Source organism: Physcomitrium patens, chromosome 20 (assembly GCF_059467195.1).
Source record: "Physcomitrium patens ecotype Gransden chromosome 20, ASM5946719v1, whole genome shotgun sequence".
Lineage (NCBI taxonomy): Eukaryota > Viridiplantae > Streptophyta > Bryopsida > Funariales > Funariaceae > Physcomitrium > Physcomitrium patens.
In genome coordinates, this window is record NC_143429.1 from 15,451,979 (window position 1) to 15,465,025 (window position 13,047).

Genomic DNA, 13,047 nt, shown 5'->3' on the forward strand with positions numbered 1-13,047 from the left:
TATCAAGCTTTCTTCAGCTTTTCATCCTCAAACTGATGGCCAAACGGAACAGGTGAACCAAATCTTGGAGCAGTACTTACGATGCAGCATCAACTATCAACAAGACGATTGGACGGCATATCTACCGCTAGCCGAGTTTGCATATAAAAACACCCTCCATGCGTCGACTCAACAAACACCATTCTTTTCCAACTATGGGTATCATCCGAAGCTTGATTTATTGAGTCCGTCAACAAATAACAATCCAACAGTTGAAGGATTTGCGAAGCAACTATCAGAGCTTCAAACTATGTTGAAGCTTCAATTACAATCCGCTCAAGAATCCTATAAGACGTCTGCAGATAGATTTCGGAATCCAGCACCTACTTTCAAAGTTGGAGACAAAGCCTGGCTTCTTCGACGAAATATCAAGACCAAGCGACCATGTGATAAGTTGGACTATCGAAGATTGGGACCATTTATCATCCAGAAGCAAATTAATCCAGTGGCATACCGGCTGGAGTTACCGGCTTCTATGAAGGTACATCCAGTCTTTCATGTTTCTCTGTTGGAATCTTATCGAGAGTCATCTTTTCCTGGAAGAGTGCAATGTCCGCCACCTAGTATTGAAATCAAGAACCACGAAGAATACGAGGTTGAAAAGGTATTGGATTCACGGCGAAGGTGGGGAAAGTTAGAATATCTTGTTCATTGGTGCGGCTATGACATTAATGAGCGAACGTGGGAGCTAGCTGAAAATCTTGCGAATGCGCCACAAAAGATACAGGAGTTTCATCAACGACATCCCGATAAACCTGAATCAATTCGATGATAGCTTCTTTCTGAAGCTTGTTCTCCCAACAATATAAGAAAAGGGGAGAGCAATAGCAAAATTCATAGTTGATGTAGTCATTCTCTCCAAGATAGCGTAGAACTTTGTTAGTAGCCCAAGTTTGTTCTTATTGTTTTAGCCTTTTAATATGGATAGCCAAGATACTACACTTGTCATGTCATCTCAAGCAACTAGCTCACGAAGACGACCGCGAGATGAAGAACCGCTTGCACCACGACGACGTCGAAAGATTCCGAGCAACAGATCGCTGGTGATTGTATTTGAGGTCGCGACTGCCTACAATGGTCAGCCAGAAGGAAAGTTTGCAGGACAATTTTACAATGAAGACACGGAGGTTCATGCTTGGTCAGAAGTTGAAGACGTATGCCACTACCGTTGGCTTCAAGGACCATTGAATCACTTGCCTCGTGAACAACAATTGGAGTTCATAGCAGAGGTTATGCGACAGATCTTCATTTTCTTGCGTTGGTATTGACTGACGATAACATTGCTTCTCGGAGACCTCGAAGCTAAAGGAAGAGGTGATGTTAGGGACATAGTCTTTAGATCTTTCTAGAGATAAGTTTCTAGAACCTTCTAGAAAGAAGTCTCTAGAAACTTCCAGAAGATTCCTTAAATATTTTCTTAGAATATTCTTCAAAGATTCTCTAAAGATTCTTTGAAGATTTCCTAAAGATTCCCTTAGAAGGGTCTAGAAGATTCTTAGAATATTCTAGTAGATTCTAGGAAGTTACTTGAGAAGCTTCCTAGCTCTTGGGTAGTTGCTCGAGAAGCTTCATAGTTCTTGGGAAGCTTCTTGATGCGCTTCCTTAGAACCATAGGCCAGTAGTATATATAGGAGTCGAGGCTGAAGAGTTCTTCAGTCTCGACAACACATCTCTTGCAGTTCTAGCTCACCTTTCTGGTGTTGTTCTTGTACTCATCTGTTTAATCTAGTTCTGCCACTTCTTCTTGAATTTCTTGTTAGATTTCAAGTCTATATTTTGTGTCCGTGACATCCGGCTACTTCACCTCTACATGAAGTACAACATCCATGATATTTTATATAATTCCAAAAATAAACTCTAACTAAGAAGCTAACTTGCTAGATCATCCTTCACATAATATAGAGGTTGACCAAAATAAACAACTTAAATAACATAATCATATTGCATCAAAAACAAGATGAAGTATCTTTTCTATTTAGAACCTAGCATCGCCAAATTAAGATCTATGCTTGCCTATTGACTTGAGTGTCAATTTAATAATATCAAAGGAGGACAGAGAATTGTTGGCATTCAATGGAGATAGTTACATGAAGTAGCAAACTTGACAATGGCTTGAAATGGAATCACCTACATCATCCAACTTTTGAAGTCAAAGTAGTAGCAAAAATTTAACAAGAGATTGTATCTTTATTCCATCACATGCAATACTCCAATTTCCAAAATCAATAAAGAAGAGCAATAGATACTCCAGTAGCCTACCAATGATAGGCATTTCTCCAACTTCTTTATGAATCTCAAAATCCTAATGTACAATGTCTATGGATTCAATACCATCCACAAAGTAGATATGATTAAGAACTAAATTTAGGAATTAGAATAAGAAGTGGATGTAATATTCATCCATAAACATAAAACCTATGACAATCAAGTACAGAACCTTTACAAAATATTGTGGCAAAGCTACTCAAGTTATACAATAGAAGTGGAAGTAAGTTATAATATAGATGGTATGAAAGGAGCTAGAAAAAGAAAACTAATCATCCATTTCAAAGAGATATTTATCCTTTTAACTATGAGCTAAGGTATAATTTTAAACTATGTCTACTAGATCCAATTAAGTAGCATCTAAATAAAGATCTTCGCTTAAATATCACATAGTTACTGTCCTATAATTCTATTAAGTATAATTTATAAAATAATTTCTAAAATCCTTTAGATGTACATATAAGGTCCATTAATAGTAATAATTAGCCTTAATCAAAGTACATTCATGTTTAATTGATTCATCCTTGTCAACATCATCTTTATACATGAAATAATTGATTAAATCAGAAGATTTAATTAAATTGCTATTTTTTTTAAATTTGATTTTGCTAAAGCTTATGATCAAGTTAATTGGAGGTTTTTTATCAATACCATGTGGAAGATGGAATTCTCTAAAGAATTTATTCACATGATTAAGTTGACACTTGAAGACATAATAACATCTATTCACATCAATAGCTAGTCTTCTATAGCTTTTTTAATCCAATACGGAATAATAAAAAAAAAAGTATCATATTCCACATATTTATTCTTCTAATAGATGGAGCTTTTAATAGATAAATTAAATAAGAATAAGAAAAAAATTATATCAAAAATATTCAATTATTCAACTTTAATTAATAATAACTTATATTATAATGTAAAAATTATATTTCATTCACCATAAAAGCAAAATAAGTGTATGTGCAAAATCTAGTCAATATATGTCAGACATATACATTTATTCCAATAGTTACTTATTTGATTAGGTAGAAGTAGGTAAATATAGATTAATTTCATAAAGTCTTATAGAGAAGCTTTATAGATGTGGTTTTGACTTTAGATGTGTTTGTAGGATAAAATCTTAGCCAACAAGTTAACCTTGTGTTGGTAGCTTATGGAATAAGTTAAATCTATATAATAGATTGTAAAACAAGCTAACTATGTGGTGCATACATAGATAACTTGCCTTGCAAATTAAGACATGTGGCTAGTAAAGTCAACACATGTTGGAGGTCCTCTAGAATATCACTATGTAGCTCCTAGTTAGAAAGTATATATGGAGGCAAGAAAGAAGCCTTTTTCACTCTTGTCAATGCCTTTTTAGTCCCTAGTCTTGTTTTAAGACTTTTTAGTCTTCTTGTTTTCAGCAATAACCATTCTAGTTCAATATTATATCATCTTTGAGTGACTTTTTAGTTCCTTTTAGTGATATAAGAAAGTGTTGAGGATTTTCTTTTTTTGAGATTCATATCCTTGATAGTTTGACAAGAGTGCTAACATATTATTTTTGTCTAGTTTAAGAAGTGAGTGGATTATTTCACTTCTATTGTTGTATTTTAAAGGTTGCATACTACCCACCTTTAAACAAAAAATCTTGTTTTTTAAAATTGATCTTTACCTTAAAGAGAGTAGACTACCTCTCTTTATAGAAAATTTTATTAGAAGTTGTAGATTATCCTCTTTTAATTTAATTTTTTAAATTTGTTTAACTTGTCTATGGAAGGAAAGATATACTAGACTTATAGATTCATAGGCGCACTTCTATCAGGAGTACTTTCTTTTGGTTTGCACCTTTAATGAAAAAAATTCATAATTTCTTTAAGAATTGAATTCATTCCTAAAAGTTTTTATGGCCACATTTGGAGAAAGTGATCAAGAAAGAGTGGTAAAGACCAAGCTCTTATATTTTCAACAAGGATTACAATCAGCCACCATATATATTGGTAAATTCCAAAACCTTGCTTACGACTTGGGTTGGAATGACAAAGCCCTTATCAATCAATTTTGATATGAGTTGAAGAATAATATCAAAGAGTTTTTTTTTGACAATGCCAAAGACAAAATCTTTGGAACAATTTATTGCTCAAGCCATTGTATGTGATAATCAATTATTTAAAAGATGTTAAGAAAAAAGATATGACTGAAGAAGAATAAATCAAATAATGACAGTAACTCCTAAGTTTTCAAAAAATTATTTATCAAAGCAAGAATTAATACAAATTAATATGGTACATTTTAAATCTTTCATAGAGTAGGAAAAGAATCGACAATGTCAAAAGGACTTATGCTTATATTATGGAGAAGCTAAACATATTACTCAACATTATTCAAAGAAAAATGTAATTATAAAATAAGAAGCACAATTGCCAAAAAAGACAATGTATCAAAAAACGAGTTGCTTCAACTATAATTGGAACCATGCCATTGGAATCATGTACAATATCTAATAAAGATCATATTCTTTCTAAATCCTTATTAGTAGATGCAAAATCTTTATGCATGTTGCCAATAAAATGCCATCTTTTGCTATATAGTCATATCCATTGTCGATGGTGAGAAGATATTAAGTGGTATTTCTAGCTAGTATCAAGATTTTCAGCATGTTTTTGAAAAGAAGAATGTAAATATTCTTTTGAAGCATTGTCCTTATGATTGTACCATCGATCTTCAAGAAGGAACTCAACCACCATTTGGATCAATCTATAGCCTATCACAAAATGAGTTGGTTACATTCAAAGAATACATTAATGAGAACTTGGCTAAAAATTTTATATGCCATTCTAAATCTCAAGCTGGTACTCCTATCTTATTGGTGAAGAAAATAGATGGATTTCTACGGATGTGTGCAGATTATTGAGGACTTAACAAGATCACTATCAAGAATGTGCATCCTCTATCTTCGATTTTAAGACTTATTGATCAACTAGATTAAGCAAAGATCTATACAAAAATAGATCTATAAGGAGCATATAACATGGTTCGCATCAAAAAAAGAGATGAATGGAAGATTGCTTTCAAAACTAAGTATAGACATTTTGAATATAATGTCATGCCTTTTGGACTCACAAATACATTAGCTGCTTTTCAAGATCTAATGAATGATATTTTTTGTGAATTTCTTGATGATTTTATCATCTATTATTTAGATGACATTTTAATCTGTTCTAAGAACACAAAAGAGCATGAAGCTCATGTTTGTTGTGTATTACAAAAACTAAAAGATGCATGATTATACACGAAGATAGAAAAGTGTGTATTCCACACTACTTAAGTTGATTTTTTGAGATATATAATTTCCAATGAAGGTCTTATGATAGATCCAATGAAGGTCCAAACTATCATAGATTGGAAGTCTCTAATAATAATAAAATATATGTAATACTTTTGAGCTTTGTAAATTATTACCAAAGCTTTATCAAGAACTTTTCTCAAGTTGTAGCTCTACTTACACGTTTGACTTGTAATGACAAACTTAAGTGGAATAAAGAAGCCAAAGTATCATTTGTTGTTTTAAAGAAGGAATTTCTTTGTGCACCAACTTTTTATTGCATTCACTTTTCTAAGGCATTTTTTATGGAAGCAGATGCATCAGACTTTGCTTTGGATATAGTATTTTCACAAATGAGAACAGATAACAAACTCCATCCAACAGCTTTTCATTTTAGAAAATTTTGAATGACTAAGATTAAATATGAGATCTATAACAAAGAACTTCTTACAATTGTAGATTCATTTCAAGAATGGCATCATTATCTAGAAGGCACTTTAAGTCTAATTATAATATATACAAATCACAAAAATCTCAAGTATTTCATATTGGCACATATTTTGAATTGTCTCTAAGCCCGTTGCAACATGTCATTATCGAGATTTGATTTCAAGATTACATGTTGACTTGAAAAATAACAAGATTTATCAAATGTTCTTTCTAGACACTCTTATCTTGTACCTAAAGAAGGAGACATATCTTTTTATCAACAAAGAACAATCGTCTTGAAGCTAGAGCATTTTCATCTTCAAGCAATGAAATCAACATTGACTATTGATTCAACCTTTATCAAATAAATTTAATCAAGTATATTTTCTAATCTTCTTATTCATGATATCAAGAATCTATTTTCTAAGTCTCATGATGTTTCAAAGTTCAAGTTCAAGAAAAAACTTTTCTATTTTGAAGAATACTTATATGTTTCAGAAAGAAAAGCACATTTAGATGTTCTTCAAGCATGTCATGACTTTCCACCAACAAGATATTTCGAATACAACAAGACTATATCTAAACACTTTTGGTGGCCACAAATGTGGAAAGCAATAATAGACTTTGTCTAATCATATGAGATTTTTACAAGATCAAAAACTTGTCGTCATTGATCTTATAGACTTTTCCAGCCATTGCCTATACTTGAATAATCATGGTCTTCTATTTCTATGGATTTTATTACAAATCTTTTAAGTTCAAGTTCATATGACTCTATATTCATAATCATAGATTATTTCACCAAAATGGTACATTTTATACCATATATGAAACCTATTTTAGGTCAAAAAATAGCTAAGCTTTTCATTAACAATATCTATTACTATCATAGATTGCCAAAGGATATTATAATGAATATGAAGACTCAATTTGTATCAAGATTTTAGAGAACCCTATTTAAGATTTTAAAGGTAGATATAAAGCTCTTTTCGACTTTTTAACTTCAAATTGATAGGCAAATAGAATAGATGAATTAAGTTTTGGAGTAGTATTTGAGATGTACTATCAACTATCACCAAGATGATTAATCAAGTCTTTTGCTATTGGTAAAGTTTGCATATAATAATTTGATAAATTCTTCTACTCAACATACACCTTTCTTTGCCAATTATGGTTATCATCTATGACTTGATATTTTTGACTTTTCAAAAATTGATAATCTTACGGCAAAAGATTTAGTAAATCGTTTATTAGAGCTGCATGCAATAATGAAGATACAATTAAAAAAAGCTCAAGAATGACAAAAGACCTACACATATGCATATTGCAAGGAGCAACGACAATTCAATGTAGGTGATAAGGTATGGTTACCTTGTTGCAATATCAAGACTTCTTGTCTTTGTGATAAGTTGGACTATCGTAGGTTGAGATATTTTCCTATTTGTGAACAAATCAATCATGTTGTTTATTGATTACATCTACTAGAGTCTATAAAAATCCACCTTGTATTTCACGTGTCTATTCTTGAGCTATATAAGACAATGAATACAGCTCATATGAATATCTCAGAAAGAAGACAAATGCCACCTCTTCCTATAGAAGTGGATAATAATCAAAAGTTTGAGTTGGAAGAAGTTTTAGATTTAAGGCAATGCCAAAATAGGTTGGAATATCTTATTTATTGGCGTAGATATGATATTAGTGAATGTTCATAGAAGTTAGTAAAGAATCTTGTAAATTCAACAAAGAAGGTTGAAGCCTTTCATTAATAACATCCATCAAAATCAAGATGAAGAATTGCAAAGATCCATAAAAAATGATGATCATTCTTCATGGAACTTGTACCTAGAAGGGAGGATAATGTCATGGACATATATATTTATTCAAATAGTTACTTGTTTGATTAAGTAGAAATAGGTAAATATAGATTAATTTCATAAAGTCTTTTAGGAAAGCTTCCTAGAAGCTTCATAGATGCAATTTTGACTTTACATGTGTTTGTAGGATAGAAACTTGACCAACAAGTTAACCACGTATTGGTAGCTTGTGGAATAAGTTAAATCTTTGTATAGTAGATTGTAAAACAAGCTAATTATATGGCACATACATAGATAACTTGCCTTACAAGTTAAGATATGTGGCTAACAAAGTCAATACATGTTGGAGGTCCTATAGAATATTGCTACATAGTTCTTAGTTAGAGAGTATATATGGAGGCATGAATGAAGCCTTCTTCACTCTTGTCAATGCCTTTATAGTTCTTAGTCTTGTTTCAAGACTTTCTAATCTACTTATTTTTAGCAATAGCCATTCTAATTCAATATTATATTATTTTTGAGAAATATTTTAGTTCTTTTTAGTGATACAAGAGTGTGTTAAGGATTTTCTTTCTTTGAGATTCATGCCCTTGATAATATATCAAGTAAATTTTCTTTAGTCTTTGGTTTATTAATTAATTGGCACAAATTAGAGGCTTACTAGATCAATAAATATAAATCATTTTGACCTTGGATCTAGACCTTTGACTAGATACAGTTTTAGAAAGGCCAACTTCCTAAGCTCTTCAAAATTTTCTTTGGTCTTTCTATTTACACATCTAATACTGACAACTTCATACTTGAAAAGATTAAAAAAAAAAAAAAAAAAAAAAAAAAACTCACATATTGATGTAACTTGAAACTATCTCTCTTAAGCCAAAGACTAATTGTCAACCAAATACTTTTATTTTTTCTTTTGTATTTTATAGAAGTCTAGGCTAATTCAAGAAAAATAATCAAAGAAGTCAAAGTACTCCTTTGCAACTACTTATAGCCAAGAGGAAAACATCAAATTTAAGTGTATATGGCATGAAAAATTTATATTTTGAATTACAATGTGAGAAGAATAAACCTTATTGATCCTAATGATGCCACTAATTATTTACTAAGTAAGCGGGTGGTCAGAGCTTGTAAGTGTAATAACTATAATATCTTTATCTTTTTTTGCAACTACTTATGCAACTACCAACCTATCAAAAGACAAAATTGGAATTTAGATCCAAATTAGTATATGATTCAAAACCATCAAAGATCTTTGGACTCAAAAACTTGCATATAGATTGGAAAGATGACAAAAGGTGGTGAAAACAATACAATAAAAGTGCCTCTTTATCTTTGAAAAAATCTACAAAGTTGGACTATAGCATAGCCCTAAATTCACAAATATCACTCAGTCGGCATTCTCTTTATAATTAGCTATAGAACTCTATCACTATGGCATCAATAGAATAAATGATTGTTGGTTACAATATTACAAGGAATACCTCATATGAAAAGAAAGACAAGTAAAACCTTCATTTACAAAGGAAGAAGAAGCACAAGTAAAATCTTCATTCACAAAAGAAGAAAAATGAAGATAATGATTTATACAAGCAATCATTCATATCCAATTTAAAACAACTTTGATGTAAGGGATGTAAGAAGCTGAATTTGGCAAATAACTAGCAATCTATATGCATGGCATTGACAACACCCTGATCTTCATGACACAAGTTATCCCACAATTGAAAAATTTGCACCCAACATTGAAAAATTCATATTTTTTGTCCCAGGATCATTGAAACCACAGCACATCGCTTTAGGGAATGCCCAAGAATGCAAAGAATCTGGGAGTTGAGATCAAGGGTCATCCATGCTATCCAACACAAACACCACCATCCATCCACGTGCTCCGACCTCAAATGGACATACTCTGTCTTTATATGTAGAATACTGAAAAGATTTGGAATCCTTGGTGAAATCTGGACTCTCCTTCAAGATCTGTCCCTTTGGAAACATGGCTCAAAAGAAATGATAGCATATTCAATAATAATGATTGGCCCATGAAGTACCTATTCAATAGGATTTGGCAAAAACTGAAAAGTTAACCTAGATTGAGGAATTACTGTTAGGGCTTATAATCTACTTAGAATCCCAGGCCCCCAAAATACTGGGCTGCCCAACTTGGGGGCGACCTAGTATTTTCGGGAGGCAGCTTAATACTTCAAGGGCAGCTTAATACTTCAAGGGCAGCTTAATACTTCAAGGGCAGCTCAACCGCTGGTTGCCCGTCATTGAGCTGCCCGCTAATGGATGGCAGACGGATGAAGTAAGAAAAGGTCGAAGTGTGAGCCGGGTACCTGTTTTTTGCGAAATCGCAAATCCCTAGGCCTCTTTACTTCCTGTGGAGACTCTACTCTTTAGTGCAGTCGATACTATCTGATGAGATGGAACGATTAGTGAAGAAATTTGAACAAAGGTACCGGCGAGCGCTGGACCATCACAATACGTGGGAGGAGCTACAGTCACGACTTTTGAAACAGTTTTCTAACGCTAGTGCCATTCTTGAGAGATTGCCGGTAAGTTATTATCTTTATTTTCTCATCAATATTGAATTCGTTCGTTCGTTTTTCTTTTTTTTTTTTTCTTTTTTTTTTCTTTTTGTTTTTTTGTTACTGCAGCGATGATTGCTACATAGGAGTTGGCTGCGGCAGATTGCGAGTTTATTTGTTTGATGTTTCCGAGTTGACAACCTGCCTTGTATCTCTATTAGGTCTTGTGGTACCTCTGTTTTTGGTTACCTACGATATTCATTGAACTCGCTTCCATAAAGAACAGAATTGTGCGAAGCTTTGTGTCGGAAACCTGTGTTCGAAAGGCTTTTCAGTTTATGTATGTGAGATTTGTAGATGCTGGCTTCAGGTGCTCCTGGAGTCAAAGAATTATGGCATCTTGGAGAACGTGAAGTCAATAGCGCAAGCTTTGCCAGCAGTGCAGATTGAACAACTAGAGCTAATATTGCGGTCAATGCATTCCACCTTGTGAGGAACTTTCCTTCGTCTTCTGTTCAAATCGCTCACATCCAGGCAGCTGAGTCTCTCTGGAACAGATCTGTAATCTTCAGGACATCGTACGGTTTTAGCACAGTTGAAACATTGAGTTTTTAAGTGCCTCATACATGTGACGGGCGCAATCATCTCATTACTCATGCTCGTTTTCGCTGGTGTGAATGTTGAGACTCAGAGCTGATCTGGAAAAGATCGTCAAGTCATTTGAAAAGTTATGGCGTGATGGAATTGGGCTACTGAAAGCTGAGAAGATCACAGCACAGCAATCTGAGCAAAGGGTCGGATCAAGACCAAGTTTGAATGATTGCTTGAAGGGCCTGCATGATCTTTACCTAATGCATCGGGATGAGTAAGTCTCGTTGTAATCGTATCATGGTTGGCATTAGCTCCTTTTCTGGTTCATATTTGAAGTGTGAATACAGAGGATATATCAAAACTGGTGGATCATAAGAAGAGTGGCTTCATAATTGTAGGGGCCTTCCTAATTGGTGTTGTTTGTACTCGCAGACATAAGCTGAAACTCGCTATTATTTCTTCTTTGTCTTACGAGTCCAGGTATGAAATATCTCACGTTTGTATCGGTTGTTGAAAAGTTAGTAGGTGGATTTGCCACTCAATCTCGATACAGCATGGTCATTTTTTACACGATTTCACAGCATTTAGTCGAGTCAATTGCACGTTAACATTCCAAGTTCCTAGGTACCTTGATGTATAGAGTGAAAATGAATAACACTTGTACAGCAAATTAGATCATTCGAACTAATCGAAAGTGGCACATGTTTCGTAGGAGTGATGATATTAGCGCTTTGCAAGTATTACTTCTAGATCAACCGAATCTACCACCTGATGAAGGTTAGTCATTGCTTTCAAATCCGACGGGTTCCTTGTTCTGTTATCGAAGCACACTTCTATTCAGCCAAACTGAGCTGGAATTGCAATAGATCTAATAGGATGATTCTTATGTTTTCTGGATTGTTAACCACTGTTATCGTACTAAACGGCCTCAAAACTATCTTCTTTGTTTGACTAATAACAAATGCTCTGTTGTTTGTGACAGTAAAACATATTTTTGAAGTGATTGCTGCTGGTGATGTCTGGTAGTTTTTTTTTTTTTTTTTTTTTTTTTTTTTTTTTTTTTTCAATCAAGATTTCATCAACCCTGGGCGTGTGTACTCTTTAGCGGCTTAGAATGGATCTTGTAGCAAAAGTCGAATCACGTCGACATGGTCATTATTTTAGGACCTTCTGCTTAAGCTTCGTAGAATCTGAAGGATGACCCCAATCATATTGTCAGACCCTGAGGAGTCCAAGGTTACGTACAGAGACCACAGAGACACAGTTTGTGTAGAGTTGATTACTGCTTCCAAAACTGATATTCCGAAAGAGCGAAGTGTTCTTTCAAAAGTGTGGCCGTTCAAATTTTTAGTTTCATCTCTGATAAGCCCTGCTTCAATTGGCCTTGGAAATGCTGCCATTACTCTAAAAACAATCGTGCCTCAGAAAGCAATGCTTCCCAAATTCATCCTTCGCTTAAACTGATCCCACTTGGAAGACCACTTTCAAAGACATTCTTACCTATGTATATCCCTCTCGCCCTTTCTCAGTATACACACATACATGAAAGTTCAAACGGGACGATTATTTATAAGTCATTATTTCCGCCAAAAATGTTGGCACTCCAAAATTCAATTGTTAAGACAATCAGGAGACCACTGCATGGATGGATTTCTTAAGTGGATGCGAGCGGATAGCAAACAGGGCACACATGTGTATGTCGGGGTGCGTTGCGACGAGGATTCCCCCTACTAATTGTAGGTACGAGAAGCCTAATTTGGGCGCCATCTGCAGAGGTAGAGGTCGAGAGAGAAAGATATTGAAGGCCTTCGAGAAACTTTCCCCAAGAGGCAGTGATAGATGAAGATTATTTTCATCCAAATACAGGTCATCCATCCAGCGGGCGGTTTGTCCCCGGATGGTGTTGACAAGAATCGTCCGTACTAACGCGTTTTCAGGATCGTCCGCGCCTCTCCACGTGCCCCAATCGCGTTGGAGGGGAAACTTTCACGCGGTAACTGGGCCCCTTTCTCGTCCTCGTCCTCGTTCTCCCCTCCCCGCCTCGCTCTCCTGCAGTAGCGCCAGA

General features: G+C 34.2%; 1 protein-coding gene across 1 annotated transcript; it reads left to right on the plus strand.

Annotated features, from left to right (window-relative positions):
• The first annotated feature begins 10,195 nt into the window (after positions 1-10,195).
• Positions 10,196-12,396, plus strand: LOC112273092 (uncharacterized protein At5g43822-like). The gene is made up of 6 exons (XM_024501480.3): positions 10,196-10,418; positions 10,762-10,880; positions 11,083-11,256; positions 11,415-11,462; positions 11,695-11,759; positions 11,965-12,396. Exons 1-6 carry the CDS (start codon positions 10,287-10,289, stop codon positions 12,006-12,008), a joined length of 582 nt encoding a protein of 193 aa, XP_024357248.1. The 5' UTR covers positions 10,196-10,286; the 3' UTR covers positions 12,009-12,396.
• Positions 12,397-13,047: the final 651 nt, after the last annotated feature.